This window comes from Harpia harpyja, chromosome 4 (assembly GCF_026419915.1).
Source record: "Harpia harpyja isolate bHarHar1 chromosome 4, bHarHar1 primary haplotype, whole genome shotgun sequence".
Lineage (NCBI taxonomy): Eukaryota > Metazoa > Chordata > Aves > Accipitriformes > Accipitridae > Harpia > Harpia harpyja.
In genome coordinates, this window is record NC_068943.1 from 39,495,276 (window position 1) to 39,518,958 (window position 23,683).

General features: G+C 60.7%; 4 protein-coding genes across 7 annotated transcripts; 1 reads left to right on the forward strand and 3 right to left on the reverse strand.

Annotated features, from left to right (window-relative positions):
* Window positions 1-9,950, reverse strand: LOC128141506 (neurogranin). 2 transcript variants are annotated; one of them, XM_052786285.1, is made up of 5 exons: window positions 9,724-9,950; window positions 9,242-9,312; window positions 9,012-9,101; window positions 2,955-3,161; window positions 1-1,246 (listed from the first exon to the last, which is right to left on the reverse strand). In XM_052786285.1, the coding sequence occupies exons 1-4, from the start codon at window positions 9,875-9,877 to the stop codon at window positions 2,955-2,957; spliced, it is 522 nt and encodes a 173-aa protein (XP_052642245.1). In that variant the 5' UTR covers window positions 9,878-9,950; the 3' UTR covers window positions 1-1,246. The 2 variants fall into 2 exon arrangements, with proteins under 2 accessions (XP_052642245.1, XP_052642246.1); XM_052786286.1 differs by lacking the exons at window positions 9,012-9,101; window positions 9,242-9,312; window positions 9,724-9,950 and adding an exon at window positions 5,162-5,360.
* A 433-nt stretch (window positions 9,951-10,383) lies between these two features.
* On the forward strand, window positions 10,384-16,114 carry SIAE (sialic acid acetylesterase). Of its 2 annotated transcripts, none has more exons than XM_052786275.1 (10): window positions 10,384-10,512; window positions 11,819-11,983; window positions 13,120-13,283; window positions 13,371-13,509; window positions 13,597-13,780; window positions 14,126-14,253; window positions 14,352-14,485; window positions 14,744-14,898; window positions 14,981-15,176; window positions 15,258-16,114. In XM_052786275.1, exons 1-10 carry the CDS (start codon window positions 10,470-10,472, stop codon window positions 15,558-15,560), a joined length of 1,611 nt encoding a protein of 536 aa, XP_052642235.1. In that variant the 5' UTR covers window positions 10,384-10,469; the 3' UTR covers window positions 15,561-16,114. The 2 variants fall into 2 exon arrangements, with proteins under 2 accessions (XP_052642235.1, XP_052642236.1); XM_052786276.1 differs by having other exon boundaries at window positions 14,144-14,253.
* Window positions 16,115-16,378: 264 nt separating this feature from the next.
* On the reverse strand, window positions 16,379-21,037 carry PANX3 (pannexin 3). 2 transcript variants are annotated; one of them, XM_052786279.1, is made up of 6 exons: window positions 20,882-21,037; window positions 19,438-19,756; window positions 18,561-18,703; window positions 18,241-18,455; window positions 17,422-18,086; window positions 16,379-16,540 (listed from the first exon to the last, which is right to left on the reverse strand). In XM_052786279.1, the coding sequence occupies exons 2-6, from the start codon at window positions 19,616-19,618 to the stop codon at window positions 16,479-16,481; spliced, it is 1,266 nt and encodes a 421-aa protein (XP_052642239.1). In that variant the 5' UTR covers window positions 19,619-19,756; window positions 20,882-21,037; the 3' UTR covers window positions 16,379-16,478. The 2 variants fall into 2 exon arrangements, with proteins under 2 accessions (XP_052642239.1, XP_052642241.1); XM_052786281.1 differs by having other exon boundaries at window positions 19,438-19,622; window positions 20,882-20,998.
* On the reverse strand, window positions 20,723-23,682 carry RPUSD4 (RNA pseudouridine synthase D4). The gene is given in 8 exon segments (XM_052786283.1): window positions 20,723-21,245; window positions 21,391-21,488; window positions 21,773-21,827; window positions 21,829-21,924; window positions 22,027-22,120; window positions 22,353-22,554; window positions 22,802-22,967; window positions 23,459-23,682. Coding segments are annotated over 8 exon segments (1,086 nt in total). The 5' UTR covers window positions 23,648-23,682; the 3' UTR covers window positions 20,723-21,059.
* Window position 23,683: the final 1 nt, after the last annotated feature.

Consider the following 23,683-nt stretch of genomic DNA (forward strand, 5'->3'; position numbering starts at 1 on the left):
TAGACTCGTCATGGGGTTGTTTAATGGGTGCAGGAGGCTCCCCGGGTTTGGGGGGGCCGAGTCTCCCCGTAAATATAACACCCCAAAATAGCCCCAGCGCCGCCCAGAGGGGGGGTCCTCTTCTTTTTTTTTTTTTATATATATATATATATCTCAGTTGAAATGGGGGATTTTTCATAAAAGAGCATTAAAAGCGGCAGGGGGGGGGGTGACAAGGGGTTGGGGGGGGAGATGCACTTTTTTTAGGGGTTTTCTGATTAAAAGCTGGCCGTGCTGTCCGTTGCTGTGGTTTTGGGTGAGTTTGCAGGGATTTAGGGGGTTGTGGGTCCTACGTCGCTCTGGGTGATGTCATAGCGACTGTGTGATGTCACAGCGACTGTGTGATGTCACGGTGGCTGGGTGATGTCACATTGCACCAGCCAGGGTCCTCAGGATGGCGTCCTGGCGTGCGTGTGTTGTCACACCCCAAGACCCATCGCCTGTCCATCACCGTGATGTCACACCCTGCCCCGGTCCTGAGTCGGGTGGCATGATGTCACAATGAGTGTGTGGCATCACAGCATCCAACTCATGTCTGTAGGACATCACGCTGGCTGTCACATGTCCATCAGTGGTGTTGTGCGTGCCTGCATGATGTCTCACTCACCATCACGCTGTCAGCAGTGACATAACACATGCCTGTAAGACATCGTGCCTCCGATCATGTCTAGCAGTGACGTCCCACACACCTGTATGATGTCACAGCAGCCGTCACACATTCAACAGCGACGTCACACCACCCAACTTCACGGCTGCAGAGCATCACACGAGCTATCTCCCACCCATGAGCGGCGTCGCGCCACGCCCCGCACGCTTGCGTGATGTCGTGCCAGCCATCGCGTGCCCTGCCGTGATGTCACGCGCCTGTATGCTGTCACACCAGCCGTCACACGCCTGCCAGCGACGTCACGCACGCACATATGACATCGCTGCTGGGCATCACCCGCCCCGTGGCCATCCCGCCTCCGCGCCGCTGTGACCTCACCGCTCCGCCGGCTGACGTCGAAAGGTGCCAAGAACAGGCTGGGCCTCCGGCAGGGACGTTTATTGGGGCGGGGGGGGGACGGGGCGGGGGGGGGCAGGCGGGGGCAGGGCCCGGCTGCGGGGGGACCCCGGGGGGCGCATGCGGGGGGCGGCGGGGCGAAGCGGGGGCTCCTGGGCCTCGGCGGTCGGCAGCGAGGGGGGTCCGGGGAGCGCCTGGCGGCCCCTGCAAGCAAGGAGAGAGCCGTCAGCCCTGGGCCTGAGCTCTGCCTGCGCCCTGCCTCTGCACCCTGCTCCTGCAGCCTGCCTGCACCCTGCTCCTGCATCCTGCTGCTGCAACATGTGCTCTGCCTGCAGCCTGCTCCCGCACCTTCCCTGCACCCTGCTCCCGCACCCTGCTGCCGCACCCTGCCTGCACCCGGCTGCTGTGCTCTGCCTGCGCCCTGCTTCTGCAGCCTGCCCACACCCTGTCCGTGCCCTGCTCCTGCACCCTGCTGCTGCATCCTGCCGCTGCAACCTGCGCCTTGCCTGCACCCTGCCCGCACCTTGCCCGCACCCTGCTTCTGCAGCCTGCTCACATCCAGCCTGCAGCCTGCCTGTATCCTGCGCCCTGCCCGCACCCTGTCCATGCCCTGTCTCCTCCTTTCCAGCACCCCTGCCTGCACCCTCCTCCTGCATCCTGCTGCTGCAGCCTGCACCCAGCCTGCAGCCTGCTGACATCCAGCCTGCGGCCTGCCTGTATCCTGTGCCCTGCCTGCACCCTGTCCATGCCCTGGTCCTGCACCCTGCCGCTGAATCCTCCACCCTCTCCATGCCCTGTCCCCTCCCTTCCAGCACCCCTGCCTGCACCCTGCTCCTGCAGCTTGCAACCTCTCCACGCCCTCCCCTGCCCTGCCTGCACCCTGCCTATGCCCTACTTGCAGCTCACCCCCACCCTGCCTGCACCTTGCCTGTGCCCTGCTCCTGCACCCTTGTCCTGCCCACCTCCCACTGCTGCCTGCAACCTGCCCTCACCCAGCCCCAGCCCAGCAGCCGGGGGCCGGGGGGGGGGACACCCAGCCTGGGCCCCCCAGGAGCAGAGGACCCTGGAGGGAGGGGGTGCACCCAGCTTACCTGATGCAAGCTGGCTCAGCCCACCTAACGAGGCAGCCATAATGAACCTCATGGTCCTAATGAGCTTCACAGCCCCTGCGCTTGGCAGCTGCCTCCCCGTTGCATGCCCAAGTGCATCCTCACCGCAGCCCTATTGCATCTCCATTGCTTCCCCACTGCATCCCCCTTGCTTTCCCATTGCATCCTTGGTTCCTTCCCACTGCATCCCCACTTTATCCTCATTGCATCCCCACTGCTGCCTCATTGCATCCCCACTGCACCCTCAGTTCATCCCTGTTGCATCCCCACTGCCTCCCAGCTGCATTCCCACCAGCCCCGCCACACACACGTGGCCGTGCCGGCAGCAAGACCTCCCTGCCGCTAACCCCAAACTGGCCTTCCCGGTAGCCAGGGCTGTTCCCTGCTCACCACGCCGGCACGGCATGGGGTACGGCACAACCAGCCCCCCCCGGGCCCCGATGCCACGCGGCCTCAGCACTGTGGGTGCTTTTTAAATTTACCTTTTCCTGCCAGGAGACTGTGACACAGGCTTTTAAAAATAGCATGTGCTGAGGCGAGGCGTTCAGGGTGGTGTTGCTAAGGGAGAAATTCAATTCAAATCTAGGGCTTCGCCTTCCCATGCTAACCACTACGGCGCACTCCCAAAATTAGGGCAGGCAGGAGCTGCCTGCCTGCCACTGCCTGCATGCTTTTACCTCCTGGGAAGAAAACCCCCTTCTCCATCCCGAATTGGCGCGGGGAAGGATGCTCAGAGCAGCAGCCTTGTAAAAATGACCCCGATTTTGGGCGAGGTGGGGATAAGGGAGATTTTTGGGGCATACCTAGTCGCCGTTGCGGAGGTCGCTGCCGCGGGTGCTGTTGGCGCACTCGGCGTCCTTGGTTTTCCGATCGATCTCACCGCCTTTGATCTTCTTGCGGGTCATATGGCCACGGAAACTAGCCTGGATCTTGGCGGCCGCCGCGTTGGCGTCGGGATCGTCCAAGGGGATGTCCAGGATGTCCTCGTCCAGCTTCGTGCAGGCTCCCTCCTGCCGGCGCCAACGTGAGGGTTACAGCTGGTGGCACCCCAAAAAGGGCATCCCCCCCCCAATTTAATCCATTAAATAAGGTCCTAAATTAGGCCCTGTGATAAAAATTAGGGTTCTTTCTTTGCTAAAAATCAGAGTCCCTTGCAGGTGTCTTGGGGGATTTGCAACTGAAGGTGCAGGGGGGGTAAGATGCTTCACCCCCTGCTCGTCCCTAAATCACCACCCGGCTGCAAGAAGCCAAACCCCAGCCAGCCCTGCTGGGATTGGACCCTGCTTCCCCAAGGGTTGTGATCCAGGGAGAGGAGCATCCACGGGAGCAGAGGGTGGGTTTTTGGGAGGGGGATTTTTGGCACGGGGGGGGTCACACCACGCAAGGTGAGCTGGCCGTGCCTCAGTTTCCCCTTCCCTCACAGCCTGTTGCATCCACCTGCATCCCTGCTCAGGGCTTTGGCTGAAAACACCAGGAAATTTGGGCAGGGAGCAATGCCAGAGAGGAGGAAAAGCCCTCCCCCCCGAGGATGAATCACTGCAGCCTACTCCCCTCCGGCCACATCCCACCGGAGCGGTTGGACCCAACGTCGAGGTCAAGGGGGGAAAAAAAACCCACAGGAAAAAGAAATGAGATGGGAGCCAGCCGGCGTTGGATGCTCCAGTGTCGGCAGCGGTGGGGGTGCATCCTTTGCAACACCCTGGGTGTGCTTTAAAGGATTTAAAGGAGGGTTTGGTTTTTTTTTGGGGGGGGGGGTGTCTGGAAACTGCAGATTTGGGGGGGGGAGGGCGGGGAAATGCTCTTCCCCTCAGAGCGTGCCACAGCTCCGCAAAGTTGCTCGGGTTGTTTTACCATCGTGAAAGGTGAGGGGAGCAAAAGAGTGGCGGCGGTTTAAGTGATGGGTGTGAGGTGGAAATGATATGTCCAGGGTGGAAATGTTATAGCCAGGGCTGGAAATCCTATAGCCAGGGCAGAAATCCTATAGCCAGGGGGAGGAAATCCTATATCCAGGAGAGAAATCCTATATTTAGGGCAGAAATCCTATATGGGGGGGGGGCAGACGACACCTATATCCAGGGGAGAAATCCTATATCCAGGTCAGGGAAATCTATATACAGGAGAGAAATCCTATATTCGGGGGAGAAATCCTATATTCAGGGGAGAAATCCTATATCCAGGGGGAGAAATCCTATATTCAGAGGAAGAAATCCTATATGTGTGGGGGGAAATCCTATATGCAGGGCAGATAAACCCTATATGCAGGGGGGAATAAATCCTATATGCAGGGTGGGTTCCGCCTGTCTGGAGGCACCCAGGAGGGCAGACGGGTGCTTCTCTCTGTGCTGCCAGCTGAGCAGGAGAGGGAAAAAGGGGAAAAAAAGCAGGGGGGGAGAAAAGGGGGGAAGAAGGGGGAAAAAAGGGAGAAAGGGGGAAAAAAGATGTGGTTTTCTGCTGGATCAGCTCCCTGAGCCGGCTGGACAGCAAGCGGTGCTCACCCTGGGGTGTGGATGGAGGGGTGCAGCCCCCTGCTCACCCCAATTTATCCCTTTATCCATAAGCAACCCCGATCCTGCCTGGAGAATAATTGGGGGGGGGGAGCAAAGCAGAACCCCCTGTCTCGCCACTGGATTTGGGACGGGGGGGACTTTCCGGACCGGGATGCGGGATGCTGGCCATGGTGCGGGGTGGCTGCCGGCACCAGCGGGACAGATCCTGAACTGGTGTGAAATGGGAGTGGGGGGGGGGTTAGGGGACGGGGTGGGGGATATGGGCCTGGGGGTTTGGAACAGCACTGGGTGGGGGACACACACGGAGTCGGTTGAGGTCTTGGGTGCAGCACCCATCGCAGCATCAACCCCCTTGCAAATACTCCCCCTCCTCCATCACCACCCCAAATCCCCTCCGCCACCCCCGTACCCCGCTCCGTGGCGGGGGGGGGCCCAATAATAATACTACTAATTAATTAAATGCAGAAAAACGAGGTGCTGGGAGAAAAGAGGGGGGGACCTACGTTGCAGCAGTCCATGGCGGAGGACGGGTGGGTGGCCAGCGATGGGCGAGGGGCTCCGGCAGGGTCTCGCTTCCCCGGCAGCTCTCCCAGCGCAGGTGGCAAGTTGAGCGGAGCCGCTTGCCTACGTAATGCGCTTTCCTCCGGGCGAGCCTATCAGCCCTACACCCCTGCCAGGCTTTTAGAGAGTGTGGGGGGGTGTTTCTTATTTTTTTTTTCCCTTTCTCCTCTTTTTTTTTTTTTTTTTACCTCCTCCAATTTTATTTCACAGCCTCCAACTCCCTCCTAACACTTAAAGGAGCCGGCAGCTCGCATCGGAGTTTTGTGCAATATAAAATTACACGCGGAGGATGCGATCAAATATTTAACGGCGGTTTCGCCCTCAGCGTGGTGGGTTTAATAGGGCCATACTGAAATTTGCAGCGATTTTGAGGGGGGGCAGAGGGGGGCCGAAGCTGCAGCAAATGGGGGCAATGGGTTATTTTTTTGGGGGGGGGATGCTTGGCCCACAGTGATGCTGGAGGGGGGTTTTGCCCCCCCGGGTTTGTTTGCACAGGGGGTAAAAACTTCACAACCTACTTAGGGCTTGGTCCCAAAGGAGGATGAGGATGGGGATGATGAGGATGGTGTGGAAGGGTGGGCATGGCGGGACACCGCGTCCCACCGAGCATCCGCTGAAGCCCAGGGGTCATGTCCCCGAACAGGCTCCACACGGAGGAGGGCCCTCCGCTTTTGGGGTTTGGGGGTCCCTTCCCTGCTCGCAGGAGCATCCCACCCCCCCAAATTTGGGGTGTTTTCCAGCCAGACCTGCAAACCCAGCCATTTTTCCAGACCTCGGTGCTCTCTGCGGACCCCGCTTTCACCTTTGGACCATGCCGAGGTGCTGGGGCTGGCGGGGTGAGATGGGGGGACACCCGGAAAGAGGAGGGACCCCCCAGGGCAATGTGGGGGGCTGCAGCCCACAGCCCCCCGCACCGCCTGCCTCGCTCGCCTCTAATCTGGGTTTGGGAGTTGCTAAGCAACTGCATAAATCGCCCGTGGGCTCTGTGCGCCGATGCCGGCTCCGGCCGGCCCCCGAAACGCGGCGTGGCCCCCCCAGCCTGGCACCAGCACCCCGCAGCCTGCCAACGCGGTCGGCCTTGCCGACCCTCACCAGCCCGGCTTGCTCACGGGGGTCTGCCCTGCTTGGGGGGCCTGGTGGCATCAACCTTCCTCTTCGCCATCGGTGGTATCATCATCATGGCACTGTCCCATTGACATCAGCGTCCCCGTTCATGGCACTGTCACTGTCCCCACTGCTGCCACCAGCCCCGTCCCCATCCCTGGCCTCATCCCCATCGCCTCCACCACCGTCCCTGTCCCCATCCCCACCACCGTCCCCGTCCCCATCCCCACCACTGTCCCCTTTCCTGTCCCCATACCAACCACCATCCCCATTATGATCCCCATCCCCATTCCTGTCCCCATCACCCCTACCCCTGCCCCCAACCCCAATTTCTACCCCATCAGCTCTGTCCCCACGCCCCTCCCATCCCCAACCTCAACCCCATCATCATCATCTTTGTCCCCAGCCCTCTCGCCATCCCCCTCGTCCCTGTCCCTGTCACCATCCTTGTTCCCGTTCCCATCCCTGTCTCCATCTCTGTCCCCAAGGCCACTCCAGCCGGGGTGCAGGCGGTGGCATCCCCTGCCCCCCCCCAACACCCCCAGCTCCCCAGACCACCCTGCTCCCCATCCCGTCCCAGGTACAAGGAGGGTGCAGCCCACCCCTGCTGCCCCCCCGCCACTGCTTCACCCACCCTTCACTGGCCGATGGGGGTCAGCCACCCCCTCCCAGGCAGCACCCAGGCACCCAAACCCACACACGGGGAGATGGGTGCTCCCCAAGCATCCCTCGATTCCCCCGCCAGCCGTCGGCATCTGGCTCTCCCCACCGGAGCCGCATTTCCACCACCACCTCTTCCCACCAGCGTGGCGACGGGGGGGGGGGGGAATAGCTCTGCTCCAGAAAACCCCACTCCAGCTTCCAGGCGAAGCCTCAGCTGCTCCGCTGGGATTTTTAGATGGGAAAAAGATCCCTTTCCCTTGTTTTTTTAGACCCTCCAGATCCATCGCTGCCTGCTCCGGTGAGGGAAGATGGGCTGGTTTTGGGGGAGACGAGCGGAAAGGGTTTTTGGGGTGCCTTGTGCACCAAGGATCTGGGAAAAGCAGCCCCAAAACTAGGATGCAAAATGCTGGGAGGATCATCCTGGTACCAGTAAACCCCCCCAAGAAGCACAAAACCAGGGGGGTTGGGAGCAGTTTCAATGCAAGAGAGGACAGCACCCCATTTTTGCCAACAGCACGCAGCCTCCCTATCCCCAAAAATCCCCTCCGGCCACGGTCCCCCAGTCCTGGCAGAGCTGCCGAGTGCCGGCGTCTCCCGCAGGCTGCGGCTGCGGAGGAGGGACGCGAAATGCCAGAACATTTCTAATTATTAACGGCAGTTTTTGAGCCCATTCCAGGCTCTGCGTTTTTCCTCCCTGGGTCCCCTCATCCAAGAAAACAACCCACCCCGGGGAGCAACATGGAGGGGGGGGGAGGAATATTGGGGTGATGCTTTTCCAGGTGCTTCAACATCTCCAAAATCTGAATCCCGATAAAATAACTCGTATTTTGGAAGGGAGGGGTGGATACCACAGGTAGCAAGCCCTCCTGGAAACGTCCCACCATCGTGGTTTGAGATGGTGGCACTGAGGTGTTATAAAAATCCTTAAAAAAAAGGGGGGGGGGAATTTCATGCTGGAAAGGTGCCCTGGGCAGGCAGCGCTGCCGGCTGCCGAAGCAGGAGCCGGCAGCTGGCGAGGTGGTGCTGGGAGGGGGGGGGGTCAAGGCGTAGCCGGTTGGCATCAGCCCCGGCGTGGGGTCCCCGCCAGCTTTTTTTCCCCATCCCTCCTTCCTGTTTTTAGCGGGGGAGCCGCCGCCGTGCCCCGTGCCGTGGGCGAGCACCGCACGCCGCATATGGCCGGCTCCCCCCCCCTGGGGAAAAACAGGAAGGGGGAGGTGAAACTGGGGTGAGCATGGGGGGGGGGTCAGTCAGCCCCCCAAAAAAAAGCAGCTGGTTTTGACGCAAATCCCGTCACCCCCTTTTTTTCCAGCACCGGTTGGGATTTTGAAACCACTTTGATGGGAAAACAGGAATTTCACCAGTTGGAATGGGATGGGGGCCTCCCCAGTGCTCCCCAAAATGCCATGGAGGCATCTCAGCTCGGGGGGGGGGGGGGGGGGAGAAAAGGAGCAATGTCACATCCCTCCTTCACGCGGGGACGCTATTAAATTTTTGACAACCTCCAGGGAGGCAGGGGCCTAAATATAGAGCCTTAAAATATCATCTCAAGCTCAGCCCAGCTCCTAAACCCGGGGGTTTTTTTAGGGGAGAAATCTCAGGTGAGAGTCGCTAATAACGGCGGGGACCTCATTAATAAAAATTCTCATTAAAAAAGTGCCGCTGGGGTGGGATGGGAGATAGTTGCCTGCCTCCGAGAGAAGGGCAGGAGCCTAGTGGAGAAAATGAGGGGTTTGGTTTGGTTTTTTTTTTTTCTGAGTCGTTGTACCTCATTTTGGGTTCAGATGTTGCCAAATGGGGGATGTGGGGCGAGCACTCAGGTCAGGTCCCCGGGGAGGTGTCCCTTTTAAAGAGGGTTATGGGGGTGCAATCCCCTTCACCCATCAGTTTGCTCCTCTCTGCTGCATCATGGTGAGGATTTGGGGCAGGAATCATGGTGCGTCGGTGCTGCTGGGTGCTGTCAGCTACCCCTGATGCTGTTTTGGGCTCAAATAGCCCAGTTTTGGGTGCGGGCGCTGCGTCCCTTACTGTGTCTGTGGATGCGACGCTGCCTGCCTGCTCCCCTGCCTTCTCCTCCTCCTTGTCCTTGTCCTCCTTCTCCTTGTCCTCCCCTGGCTCCTGGAGGAAAAGCAGGAAAACCTAAAATTTAGGTGGTGTGGGACAAGGGCAGCAGGGCCAGGGTGGGTGCAGGGTGCCAGCCCTTCGCCTCGGGCACCCCAAATTCGGGACCGGAGGGGCAGGCAGGGAGGGCAGCCTACCTGGAAAAGAGGCTGGGTGAGAACCTCATCGTCCAGCCGGGCTCCCCACACTGCCAGGTCAGCTGAGCTGTCTGGGGAAGGAGGAGGTTTGATGCCACGTAGGATGGGCACGCGGGGCAGGGCTGGTGGCACGAGGGATGGGCACGATAGGAAGGTGCAAAGTCCCTCAAGGATGGGCACAAGGGGCAGGTGTGATGCCTTGGGTGATGGGCACTCGGGGAAGGCACGATGCCACGGGTGATGGGCAGACGGGGCAGGAGTGACGCCCTGGGTGATGGGCACTCGGGGAAGGCCTGATGCCACGGGTGATGGGCACATGGGGCAGGCCTGATGCCACGGGCGATGGGCACGTGGGGCAGGAGTGACACCCTGGGTGACAGGCACGCACGGCAGGCGTGATGCCACGCAGGACAGGCAGGCAATGCAGCATGGGCCAGGGGATGGAGGTGCAGGGACGGGTGCTGCTGGTCCGGGCCACTCACCCTCTCTCTGCTCCAGCAGCATTTGGAAGTGCTGAGCGGCAAAGGCCACCACATCGGCGGGCTGTGCCCGCAACACCTCCAGTGCCAGCCCCTCCAGCAGGTTTTTGAAGCCGGCGGGCAGCCGTAGGGTGGTGCTGGAGGAGGGGATGGACATGGCTGCCTCTCCCGGGCCCCCCCCCGCAGCGGCACAGCCGGGATTAGCCGCGACCCGCACCCCCCGCCGTCCCCACCGGGCACCGCCGGGACTCGAACCTGGGCCCGAGAGATGATGGGTCGGGCTGGTGGATAGCGCCGCCGCTAGGGGGCGCTCCCACACCCCGCCCAACCGCACCGCCCGCCGCGCCTGCGCACTGCCACCTCTAACTGCGCCTGCGCGGCGGCTGCCCGGGCAAGGCGGGGTGAGCGGTCGCGGAGGGCCCCGGTCTCCCCGATTCCCCCCCCGCGGCTCCCCCGCGGTTCCCCCCCGGTTCCTCCCGGTCCCCCGCACCCCCTTTCCTCGTTCCCCCCCGGCTTCCAGCCCCGGCCCCTCCCCTCCCATCCGGCCGGGCCGCGCCGGCACCTCTGGCTGTGGTGAGGACGCTGTCGCTTGGCAACCGCCGCCCCGCCCCCGGCTCGTGACCAGGCCACGCCCCCCAGCGCTGGCCACGCCCACGCGGGGCGGGGCCTGGCGGGGCAGGGGGTGACCGGTGCCCCGACGCCCGGTTGTCCGTGTCGTGTCCCGTCCCGTCCCCCCCGCCCCACCCAGGATGGCGGCGTGGGTGCTGCTGGCGCTGGCTCCGGTAGCGGCAGGTAAAGGGTTGGGGGGGGCTGGCTCCGCACCCCCAGCCCCGCCGGAACCCTCCTCTGCCCGGCCCGGGGGGCGGCACACCCCCCCCCCCCCAGCCCCGCTTCGGGGCCCTTGGCACCCCCCCAGCCCCGTTTTGACGCCCTTCTCGGCCTCCCCCCCCCCCCCCCAGCCCCACTTCGATGCCTTTGGCACCACGCTGAGCCCCGCTTCAGGGCCCTTGGCACCCTCCCAGCCCTTTGGCATCCCCCTTAGCCCGGGTTTGATGTCCTTGGCATCCCCCCAGCCCCGCTGCAGGGCCGTTTGCACCCCTACGAGCTCTGTTTCGATGCCCTTTGCGCTCCTAGAGCCCCTCTTTGACACCCTTGGCAGCAGCCAGCCCCTCTTCAATGCCCTTGGCGTGTCGCTGCCGCCGTGGGACGATGCTTTACGTAAGGCGGGAGTCGCATGCGGCTCCTTGGCGGCGTCTCGTGGGCTCTCCTCCCTTCCCTCCTCCCAGCCGCTTTTTATAGCCTCCAGTCTCTTTCCCGGCGTCTTGGTGGGTTTTTTTTTTTCTTTTCTCCTTCGACTCCTTTTTTTATATAACTCGTCCTTCTTGGAGCCTTGGTGCATGAGATGATGGGAACAGTGATGCGGCTGATTTCAGAGGGGCCGAGAACATGGTTTCTTTCCTTCATTAAACCCAGCCTTGGACAAGCTGCAGAGGAGACGGAGCTCTGTGAGCCCCGGTTTGATCGGTACAACGGAGATCACCCCCCAAATCGCCTCTCCATGCCATGCAAACATTGGCCCGACCCCCTTTCAAGTGTGTTTTTATTTTCACACCCCAAAAACGGAGCTTTTGGGGGTGCCAGGGCTGAGACCTCTGCTTCCCTCCCTGCTGAAAGGTGCCTTTGCTGCTGCCACATGGCCAGTGTTTCCCATCCCACCACTTGCCAAACTTTTTTTGCAAAGGAAAAGTACGTCGGAACATATTTATTACCAAGGCCGGGCTGGCAGAGATGCTCCCATGCTGTTATTAGAAGAATTTTTACCAAAATCTGTATCCAAACTCTGTAACACAAGCTCCGGTGCTTTGGGAGGTGACTTCCCTCATAGGGCTGGGCTCTTTTGGGGACTTTAAATTGTGCCGCTTCCTCAGCTCTTTGGTGATTTTAACCACCTTAAGGTTGACCAGGACTGAAGGAAGCTGTAAATTAAGCAGGATCTCAAATAATCTGTATTTAAGAGGGAGTCGGAGGCCATGTGGGGGATTTTTCTCATTGCTTTTTGCCTCTTGGAGATGATGTTTGCGCTGTCTGTTGATTCTAGGAGTGATGCTCAGCTTCGCGTCCTACTACGGCGACCACATGGTGTTGCAGAAGGAGCCAGCGGGGGCCGTGGTGTGGGGCTACGGGGAGCTGGGGGCTGCGGTGACCGTGACTCTCTCCAGAGATGGCGGCCTCATCGTCATGAAGAAGATGGTGCAAGTTAAAGGTCGGTCCTGGACTCTTGGTGGGCAACTGGGGCCAGTGGTTTTGGTGGCCGAGGAGCACGTTGGAGCCCAAATCGGACCTGCTGGTGGGGTGGGGGCTGCTGTCTGCAGCCCCATCGCCCCTGGGTTTGTCACACCACTGCTCTGGGGTTGCAGAGGTGACGGTGATGTCTCCAGCTCCTGCCCCTCTAGAGCCGTGCTTTCCCCTTCTCTGGGAGATCTGGGTGGGGCGGGGGGAGTGATTCAGCAATCCCCCTCCCCACCAGTGCCGGCCTTTGCTCACTTTGGTTTCCCAACAGCGGGATCCCACAGGCACCGAGCGGAAGCCGAGCTGCCGCTGGAGTGGGTGGCACCGCGTAGGCTTGAGCCGAATGATGAGACTGTGGAGGGGAGAGCAGGGGGGGGATTTAGCTCCCCTCCCTGTCAAAACCATCTCCGGGGAAATCTCCAGAGCACTCCTGGCTTCTTTTTTTGATGTATCCCCCTTCAGAGGATCCTGCTGGGGATCTCTAAGCCCTGAAGGATGTAGCTTCTGCAGGCAGAGCCTTCCTTGAGGCTGGGAAGGCTCAGAGGCATCTCAAATCTCAGCTGGTGGCCTCATTCCTTGCCTAGTGAGTCGAGGGGGGGCTGCTCCTCGCTTTTGGAGGGGGGTGAAACTGCTGCCTAAAGGGCTCTTCCACAGGCTGGAGAGCCCGGAGGCGTCCTGTGAGAGAGCAGTGATCCGTCGTTATCGGGAGATCTGCAGGATCAGGCCCCAGCCAGGCCAGAAAATCCACACTAAGCTCCAGCAGAATATCTTTACGCCTCGATTCGGCACCTCTAAAATTAGCTGGAGACATCTCGGTGTCACACACACCAAGCTGCTCCTGTAATCCCGGTTCCTCCCAGCAGCTTCTGCTCTGACACACATTTGTCTTTGAGATTTTCTTTTTAACCCCCAAATTCCTGCAGGAGGAAAGACCCGCTGATGGCGGAGAGCTTCCAAAATCCATTTCCCCAGCCTGGCTCCGCGGTGGGGAAGCTTTCCCTCGTTGCCTGTCCATCCCCATCAGCTGCTGGCCGCTTGTCTCACCTCTTTGTGAAGGTTTTGAGGTCTTTGTAGGGGTTGTGAAAGACAAACACCGTCCTCTTCTTCCAGGACCTCCTGGGACATGGACAACTGTCCTGGACCCTATGGATCAGGGTGGTCCCTACACGCTGACGGCCGGGCAAGGCTCAGAGAACGTGACGCTGCAGGACATCTACTTTGGGGACGTGTGGCTTTGCAGCGGACAGAGCAACATGGCAATGACAGTCCTGCAGGTAAGCCCCCACGGCATGGCCCAATCCTGCCAGCGCAGGCAGGGATCAGGCAGGGAAGCGCCTGGTGCGCTCCCGACCCTTCCCTAGATCGCCAACGCCAGCCAGGAGCTCGTTGACGCCGCTCACTACCCCTACGTCCGCGTCTTCGCCGCAGCACCCGCCTGCTCCGACGTGGAGCTGGAGGACCTGGAGCGAATCGACTTGCTGTGGTCCATCCCGACGGCCGGTAAGTGCAACATGCCTTCAAAAAAAAGCCTGGAAACGGCTTTTTTTTTCCCCTTTTTCCCTTTGCAGCCCGCTGTTTCTTGAACAGAAAACCTGGGCCATGGGAATTTCACCTACTTCTCGGCCGTCTGCTGGCTGTTGGGGCGCTACCTCTACGAGGCTCTGCGGTACCCCATTGGGCTCGTGGAGGCGGCTTGGGGGGGCACCCCCATCGAGGCCTGGTCCTCCCGAAGGGCTCTACAGGCGTGTGGGCTCCCAGAGGACATGGGAAGGTGAGAGAAGACACAGAAATACCTCCTGCCCTGTGCCACACTGCTTTTGGGGGGGTATCCTCACCCCTGCCGCTCTTGGGGGTCACCCTCCATCTCTTCCCATCCCACCTCCTCTCCCAAAGCATCCCCAGAGCCCCACCGTCCCCTCCGGGCATCGTTTTACCCACTCTGGGTAAAATCCCCTCCCATGCTGAGAACGTAGGGCACATCTCAGTGGGTAAAGGGGGCAGCGGGCGGAGGGGAGGGCAGGACTCCCCTTTTGCACGGCGCTTGCTTTAACCATGCAAGGCTGGCTCCTGAAGCCCCAGCTTCAGGACTGGCCTTGTGTTTTGCAACTCCCTTAAGCCCAGCTTTGTCTTCCAGCATCTCCCCGCACCGGCATCTCTCTGGCCCGCAAACGCCCTCCGTGCTCTGGAATGCCATGATCCACCCCCTGCTCAACATGACGCTGCGGGGTGTTGCTTGGTACCAGGGTAAACCCCCCCCTGCTCTTCATTTCCCCCCCCTGGGGTGGAGCAGCCCCCCTCGCTATCCCACCGGGCTCTAACCGACCCCTTGCTTTTGGGACCAGGTGAGGCCAACGCCTTCCTGCACACAGACCAGTACAACTGCACCTTCCCCGCACTCATCGCCGACTGGCGCCAGGCTTTCCACGCCGGATCGGCCGGGCAGACGGAGCCGCTCCTCCCATTCGGCTTCATGCAGGTGAGGTGGGGGGTGAGAGGCAGGACCCCCACCCTCCTGGGGGGATGGTGTCACGATGCTCGGGGAGGTTTTACCCATCCTTTTGCACCCTGGAGGCCACTTCCAAGCCGGCTGGAGGGAGACGATGCTGTAAACCTGTGGACAGATCCCGCCAGGGTGCCAAATGCCAGGCAGGGACCGCAGCAGCCGGTTTTGGGAGCGATGGCTGAGCTGCTTCCCCAGCTCCCCCCCCCCAGCTCCCCCCTTTCTGCCTTGCAGTTGTCCACCTATCGCCGACAGAGCCCGGACGACAGCTTCACCCGGCTCCGCTGGCACCAAACAGCCGATCTGGGGGTCGTCCCCAACGCCAGGATGCCCGGCACCTTCATGGCCGTGGCGATGGATCTGTGCGATGAGCGCTCTCCCTACGGCAGGCGAGTCCCAGCCGGTGGGGGCGAGGGGGCAGCGACGAAGCTATCGGATACCAACCCCCCCCTCCCTTCTCTTCCTCGGCAGCATCCACCCCCGGGACAAGCAGAACGTGGCCCACCGGCTGCACCTGGGTGCCAGGGCTGTGGCGTACGGGGAGAAAGACCTGGTTTTCCAGGGGCCATATCCCACCCGCGCCGTCCTGGAGGTGACCAGGGGTCTGCTGAATGTCACCTACAGCCAGGAGCTCATCTGCCGTCGGAGGGACACGCGGGCGTTCGAGGTGAGGAGGGGGAAAAAGCTCTTCCCCCAGGGCTGGAAGAGGGGAAAGCCCACCTTGACAGAGGTTTCTCCCCCTCCCCAGGTCTGCTGCTCCAGCCAGCCATCCCTGTGCGCGTGGCTGCCGGCACCCGTGGTGGCAGTGGAGTCCCGCACGGTGATGCTGGCCGTGGCCGGCTGCGGGACGCTGGTGCTGGGCTTGCGCTACGCCTGGGCTGAGTGGCCCTGCGAGTACCAGTCCTGTGCCCTCTACAACAGCCAGGGGCTGCCCACACCCCCTTTCCTCCTGGACACCCTGCCCGCAGGGGAAACTCCGGGATGCTTGGAAACAGCCGGAGGGAGGGAGCTGCTTCTCCTCCCCAGCTCCTGGTTCTCCAGGGGGATTTAGGGGAGGGGGACGGCGGAGGGAGCTCAGACCTCACACAGAGCGCCTCAGAGCTGCTGGCACCGTGCCTTTCCGATTCGGGGAGGCAGCTGGCTCGATTACTGTCTTACTAATTAAACAACTTTCCAGCTCCTCTTTGGCCTGAAGTCAAGGCTGCAGGGGAAAAAAAAAATATCAAAAAGCCAATTTAAAGTGAAATTTATGAAAAATTATGTTAAGATGAGCAGCAGGGCACACTGATGGGAGCTGAACCCCCACACTGCTGCTCCTCCCTGCCCGCAGAGCTGGTCCTGGCTCCCCCTCCCCGGGACCCCGCAACACCTCGGGGCACGGACTGCTGACCCCCATGGCAGGCTGCTCGTAGGATCCAGGCACCAGCCTCCATCTATGGGGTGGAGTGAGGGGACATGGGAGCTCTGCCAAAAAAACAACCCCACAACCCAACGCTAAGCCTGGGGCTGGGACATGGAGCTGCACAGGGCGCGATGCTCTGTAGCAGCAGGGAGTGTCTTCCACCACACTGTGTTAATAAATAGTGAATAAAACAGCTCCTTTTATTCTTGGGGGCTTTTTTTTCCTTCAGAGGAGCATCCCTTAGTCCTCCACTCCCCGCCTCCTGCCATAACAGCAGGGAAATTGGTGTGGAAGAGGCGCGCCGTGGCACCCAGCGCTTGGAATAAGACATCTGAGAGAGTCTCTGCACAAAAAAATATTGTTTAACCCTTTTTTGCTGGAAAAACGTACGTAAGAAGGGGAACCCCAAATGCAGGTGAGCTCAGCCCGGCCACTGCTGTCACGTTACAGACATCACCCCACTGGGCTGTTATCAAAACCAGAGTTTAATGCACTCGAGCAATGCTAGCAACAAAGAATTGGATCAAACTGGATCCCAGCCACACTGCCTGCTGGCTGCTCTTGGGGTCAGGCAGAGCCAAGTGAGTCCCGGGAGGCTTTTCCCATCACTTCCACTCCAGGGTTCGTTTCTAGGCAAAGGAGGGAAGAGGAGGAAGTTAATTAACAGGGTGATCGCAAACTGGGATCTTGGGCTTTCTCCACCAGCGTACAACTAGCCCGAGAGCCAGTTGTGCTAGCCCCACGGTTGCCATGCCAACGAGGATGCTAAATACAGCTCAATCTGGGGTTTGTTTTGTTTTGTTTTGTTTTGAAACCGCAGCCCTCAGACAGTGTATTCAGGGCCGGGAAAGGAGCCCAGGCCCCTGCGCTCCCACCCTGCCAGGGACGAGCTGTCTTGCAGAGCCTAGAAACCACTGCCGTGGGAGCCAGGGATCCCTGTGAGACCGCAAAGAGGCACCCCTGGCTCCCCAAAACCCAAAGCATACAGGAGAAGGAGCAGTAGTGCCTGGAGAGGGCACGGGCAGGCCTGGGGCAGGGATGCGGCTCTACCTCAGAGACCTGTCTCTGTCTCCCCACGCAGCCCCGCTGTGCCCACCAGTGCCGTGCCAACAGGAGAAGGGGGCAGGCACGGCATCCTCGGCATCAGCCCCCCCCGCCACAGATTTAAAGCTCCCAACCCCTCTCCCAGCAGGCTGGGCTGCTCTCTCTGCCAAAAACGGGGACCCCCCCTAGCCCCCCACTTTGCCCAGAGCTTGGATTTAAGCAGCAAGCTCTCCACTTTCTGTTCCTATAGCAACTCCTGCCCACACGTGGGCTCGCAGTAGCATCACGTCCCAGCTGTAAACGCAGCCGGCGGCCCCCCCCCCGACAGCCCCCCCATAACCCTTAGGGTCTTGGCAAAGGGTTTAGGGCTACGGTGGAGGGATCCGGCCTCACCCCCAGGGTGGGATCTGGCAGCGTGGGAGCCAAGAGGAGAGCGAAGAAGGCTTCTCTACCAAAAAAAGCCTACCTGGGACCCCGCCGTTGGAGAGGGGCACGCTGCTGTCGGTCTCAGGGGCGCAAGCATGGTGTTTGGGCTTGGTGGTCTCCAGCCCAGCCAGCAGCGTCATGAAGTCGACGACGGTATCGATGTCCTGCTTGTTGGCGGTGGCTTCCCTCAAGGCGCTCATGGCGTTGAGGCGGCTGAAGGAGGTCAGCTCTGAGATGTTGGCCCGGAGGAAGAGGAGGATGACGTTGAGGTCGTTGACGGGGCAGGTGAGCATCTTGCGGCTGAGAAGGTCAAAGGCGGGCAGCATCTCGTAGATGGCAAGCAGGCCCTTGTCCCACTGGCAGAGCTGCAGGGCGTTGTAGATGACAACGGGTATGAGGAGGATGTAGACGCCGCCGATGGAGAGGCTGATGAGCTGGAAGACGGAGAAGAAGACCAGCTTGCAGGGGATGAGCGGGGGGATGTGGGGCTCCGCCTGGAGCAGCCCCGTTTTGATGGAGCAGCTGAACTCATCCTGGAAGAAGATGTTGAGGTGGAGGAAGACCAGGTAGAGGCAGGTGGCAGCCAAGAAGAAGAGCAGGAGCAGGTTCCTCAGGATGTAGATGAACACCAGGGAGTGGGCGTGCTGCTTGCAGGTGAGGTAGCGCTCCAGCAATGGGAACTCGAAGTACCTCTCCCGGCGCGCCCTGGGGGCAGAGGGGACACAGCAGGGACTTAGAGCCACCCCCCAAACCGAGCTGCTTCACCAAAGTCCGTCCCGACCACGGCCGCAGCCACAATGCCACGTGAAGGGACTTTGGAGGGACACGGCGACCACTCGAGGCTGCTCAGCGGCCTCACCTCTCGTATTCCTCCCAGAATCGCTCCAGCTCGGCGCTGGCCTGCTGGACCTTCCTCATGTGCTGCACCAGGCGCACGGAGCGGTTGTAGGATTTGTCCAGCTCGTCGATGATGAAGAGGAGGTCGGAGTGGAGGGCAGGGGCGGCCGCGTAACGCCACAGCAGGTAAGGCATGTACATGAGCACCGCCACCACCAGCAGCGAGTAGGGGAAGACCTGGGCAAAGGAGACAAGCGGGCGTCGAGCAGCGCGGAGTTGCTTCACGTCTGCTGGGCACCCAGGTGGGACCTGAGGGCACCCAGTCGCGAGCTTGACCCATACCTTGAGAGCCCAGAGGGACTTGGTGACGGCGTGTCCCTCGGTGTCAAAGCCATGGTGGACGAGGGAGTCCCAGCAAGCTGTGTCGACATAGGCAGACTGCTTCCCTGTGAAGTTGGTGGGAGAGAAGCAGCTGATCTGCGAGCCTAGCGGGAGGAGAAGGGTGAACCTCAGCCACAAAGGTCCAGCGAGCACAGGCAAGCGCTCCGCAGCCAGGTGCTGATGCGTTACAGGAGGGTGATTACATCTAAGGCATCACTTTGAATTAAAAAAGCCTTTTTCACAGTCATTTTGTAGCTGTCCCTTCCCCACTGCTGTGTTTTCCAGCAAGGACTTTTTCCATCGCTTCCCGAACACAAACCCTTTGAGCGTGGCTGTGGGTACATGGCAGGGGGAATTAGAGACTGGCCAGAAACGGGAGTCAAACCAAATCCCCGGGGGCAGCAGCAGGACATCGGCCGAAGCCAGATTTAGCCTGAGGTCACGACACAGCATCAATGCAACCCTCTGTCCTGCCCTCGCAAACCCCGGTGGGATGTATCCCCTGAGCCACCCTGCCAGCACCCTCCTCCTCCTCGGAAACAACCCTGCAGAAGCCAAAGGTGCTGGGGGGCAAGCAGCTGAGGCGGGCATTGATTCACCCCGCCGCTCCTGGGGTTTAGCACGGCTGTTCCCGGGCTTTCCCAGTGACCAATAATCCATTAAAAACAATCAATAAATATCCCCGAGGCAGAACAGTTCCCAAAAGAGGATTTCCAGGCTGCCCCGCCTCGGACTGCAACCAAACCGGTGCGAACACGAGGGTTTTGCAGCGACAGCCAAACTGCTGCTGGCAATTGCCCGCGACCCAAAGATCCCTGTTGCAAAAGCCACGACTCACCGGTGGAGAACTCCCGGGCGAAAGCCAGTGAGACGAGGAAGAGGGGCAGCCCCACTGTGACGAACTTCAGCAGGCGGTCACTCGGCAGCTCCAACCGCAGGCCCTTGGCTTGGGAACCACCGGGATCCGGGAGGAGAGCGTCGGAGAGCATGTACTCGGCGGCCGCGTGCGAGAGGGACATTTTTCTGTCGAGGAAGAGGAGACGACGGCAACTGCTGCTGCTGCCCGGGGGGTCTGGTGTCGTCTGAGGCGTGACCAGCTTGAGGAGCGACTTTGTAGGGCTGAAGGCATTGCTTGCCAAGTGCTTTTTACCAGGCGGCTGTAAATAACAGCTTAGACGGTGCGTTAAATCAACCGGTAATTACAGAGGGAAGCCTTTTTGCAAATAGCACGTCCCGAAATAGGAAAAAAAAATAGTGGCTGTAGCACTGGGCTGGGAAGGCAGCATTCCTCCCCAGCCACAGCTGCTCCCTGGCTCCTCGTGGTTTTACGCCCCTCTCTCATAAGCAGATGTATTTCTGGCGGCACATTCGAGGGCCCATTGCTATTTTTACCCTGCCTGAGGAGCTGGAGGCAGGCGACAGGGCATCACCCTACCAAGAAGCCCCAGCCAGGTACATGGCGGCCCCGTGGGGTACAAAGAGCCCTTTCCAGCACCCAAACCAGCCGGAGGGGCTGGAGAAAGTCCTGCTGCCCAGCCCCGAGCTTTTGGGGACAGGCCAAGACACCAAACACTGGTGGCTGCCATTTTGAGGCAGAACATCAGCTGCGGTTCCCCAGCTTTTCAATCTCTCCACTCGCCTCTCTTTCGAGGCATGGGGGAATGAATCTGGCTCCAAGGCAAGCTCCTGAAGGAGAGGGATCCCAATAATAGGATCTAGAAATAAGCGATGGGGAAATTGGAAGAGGCGGTGGGATAGAAAAGTTTCCCCCGGCAGCGTAGTCAGTGCCCAGAAACCCGCGCCGACACTGCTGGCAGCACAGAGTAGAGGGAGTCCCGGAGCTGCTTGGCCAAGCCAGCGGAGGAACTCCCCGTGCAGTCTCTCGGCACAGCAAAAAACCCCCACAGCCGCTGCCAAATGGCACTTTCGATGGATTTTTGAATGAAGAGAGTCTCCAAATTTGAGCACAGAGCGCCAGGATAGGAGGGAGAGACTGCTAAACAGCTCTGGAGGGAAGAGCAATGGCCCTCAAACCGGGAGGGACTGCACCCAGGTATGATCAAACCTGCCTAGGGACCGAGATCCACCTGGCCTGAGCAGAGAGAGACAAGCAACCCTTCACCTCGGCAGGAACTGCATCTTTTATTGCTCAGAGACAAGTTCAAAACACGGCTTCGGCAAAGCCCTGTTTCTACCCAGCCTCATTTGTCCCAACAAGAGGCTCTTCGGCGTGCCCGGACATGTTTCTGCACCAAATCAGGGCAAGAAGCCCACGCGGGTACCTGGCGTGAAGCCAGCAACACCAGTATCGACACAGGAGGTCTCTGGCGAGCAGCAGAGACTGTAGACTTCGTCACACCGCTGGCTCCAAGGCAGACACCACTGCAGAGCAGCCAGACCCAGCGCTACCATGTGCTGGAGATGCGGAGATAAGGCGGGTACCGGTCCTGTCCTGCCTCATTAGTCGTTAGGTACATCCAGCCTCAGCTTCTTCAGAGTCTTTTCAAAGAAGAGGGGTGGCTTGCAGACGAGGTCTAACCGCTCGCCCAGGGGCAGGGAGAGCCGGTGGGCGTGGAGGTGGAGGGGGAGGTGGCGAGCCTTGCTCTGCTCCAGCTTCAGCCTCTTCAAGGTGATTTCAGGAAGCTTCTGTGGCAAGGACAGAAAACGTCCCTTCCACAACCCCATCTCTTCAGCTGGGACTTAAAAACTCCGGCCCACAGGGACACAAAGGGGCTGCCCAGCCCTGGATCCGGCTATGGCTGCCCCCCACCCGATGCAGGACCTGCCTTACCTGGGGTGCCAGCTTGCTCCAGTGCGAATATTTGTGATCCCCCAGGATGGGGCACCCCAAGCCATAGGCCAGGTGAACCCGGATCTGGTGCTTCACCCCTGAGGAGAGAAGGGAAAGAGGAGAAACGTGACAACCAGCCATGCCAGGCCTCGGCTCCGACCTGCCGCCCTCTGTGCCGGATAATCCTGTGCCCAAATCACCAGCAGCCGGAGAGTGGCCCAGCAGCAAACCATCGCCCCGGCGTGGCTTGTTCCCAGAGCCTTGGCCCCAAAAGGATTTCAGTCATGTCTAAAGACGAGTTCCCGCTTCCAGCACTGCTCTTGGCTGCGGAGCCGCACAGGAAGCGGATCCAGCAGCCGACACAACTCCAGCCAGGCCTCACCTGTGATGGGCTGGAGCTCCAGCAGAGAGCAGGCGGAAGCGCTAGCCAGAAGGCGGGTACCGTGTCACGGCGCTTTCAGCGTTGCGGTTTTTGCGGATTTTCACCACCTTTCCATCCTCCGGAGACAGGCGATAGTTTGGGGCCAATGTCATCTGAACGACAGCGAGAGGGTGAGCCCGCGGAAAGGCAGGAAGGGGGTGCCAGGGAGAGGGAGCACAAGGCCAGAACGGCGGCTGAGAGGATGTGCGGCTCACCTTGTAGTGCGACTGGTGGCTCTGCACCTCCTTCTCCACGATGGGGATCTCCACGATGCCCTCAGCGGGGTCTGGGTCCCCCAGGCTAATTGCCCTGGGGAGGGAAACCAGAGGTCTGCGGGGTGTCGCTCCAGCAGGAAGGGAAGACTCCCCTCAGCTCCTCTCCCTACGACCCGGCCCCGTAAAAAGACGCTTGAGTGAAGAGAAGCAAAGACCCACTGCTTCCACAAAGTCCCACGTCCCCACACCCCAGGGACTGTCCCTTCACCCCTTCTTCAAACCCTACAGGCCCTTCAAAGCCGCTTCTCCACCCAAACCTTTCCTACCAGTAGATCTTCTCCACCTGACGAGTTTTGAAGAGAAGCCGGATCCTCTCCGCTGCCTCCTTGCTCCGTGCCAGCACCATCACGCCCGTGGTCTCTTTGTCCAGCCGGTGGCAGAGGTGGAGGGGTTCGGCTTTCATGTTCTGCAACATCTTGGCCAAAATCGGCAGCACGTCAGCAATACAATTCTTGATCCCGGGGCCACCTGCACAACCCACAGGCAAGGCAGTCAGGGGAGATGTTCACCTCCCTGCGTACCTTAAAAGTACCCCCAAAATGTGAGGTGAAGGCTGTGATCTAAAGGTGACAAACTCCCCGCATCCCTCCCTGGGAAGGAAAACCTCAGCGCAGGGAGGACAGAGACAGAGGAACCCCCGTCAGCGCCACGGAGCCATTTCCATTTCCCCCTCTACCACATAGGCACGGATGCAGCACGGCTGGCCTTCCCTCACCGTGCACGGGAAGGCCGTAGGGTTTGTTGATCACCACAATCTCCTCGTTTTGGTACACGGTTCCGTGCTTGAGCACTTTGGCCAGGACGTTGGGGTGAACCTGCTGCAGCTGCTTGCTCAGCATGGCAAGCTCCCGGACCCGTCTCTGTGCCGGGTCTGTCGGGATCTGAGGAGAGAACAAAATGCCGCTGGTGGAGGATTGAACGGCCCTCGGCTTTCGTGCAAAGCTCCTGCGTGACCTTCGGCAACTCGCTCGCCTTCCAGCCAGCGGCGTTGCTGAGGAGGACCGTCACCCACGCAGCCGCTACAGGGACGAAGGCCGGACGCCGTCCCTGCAATCCCACCCCATCACCCAGCTCGGCGGGATCTCGCTTAGCCGCACGCAGGGGCGACCACCCACAAATCCCTCTCCAGATCCTCCGCCCGCTGGCCCGGGGAAGGGGCGAGGAAACCCCCGCGGGCACGACGGTAACGCCACCGTCCCGTCCCTGGCTGCCCATTCCACCCGCGGCCGGGCGGGGGCGAGGGACCCGGGGATCGAGGGAACCAGAACGAGGGACGCGGCCCCGCTCCGCTCCACGCGTGTGGCGCGGTGCACGCTGGGAGTTGTAGTCCTGCTCCTCAGGGCCCGGCCGGGCCGCGGCCATCACCCCTCACCTCTCGCTTCTTCTCCTCCTCCTCCCTCCGCCGGGCCCGCAGCCGTTCCGCCAGCTCTTCGGCCCGCACCGCCGCCGCCGCCGCCCGCCCGCTGCCGGAGAAGGTGCGCGCCCCGCGGCCCAGGCCCGCGGTGGGCGGCGGCCTCCGCCGCCGCCACCACAGCCGCAGCCCGCCGCTCGCCGCCGCCATCTTCCTTCCTTCTTCCTCCTTCCCTTCCTTCCCCCT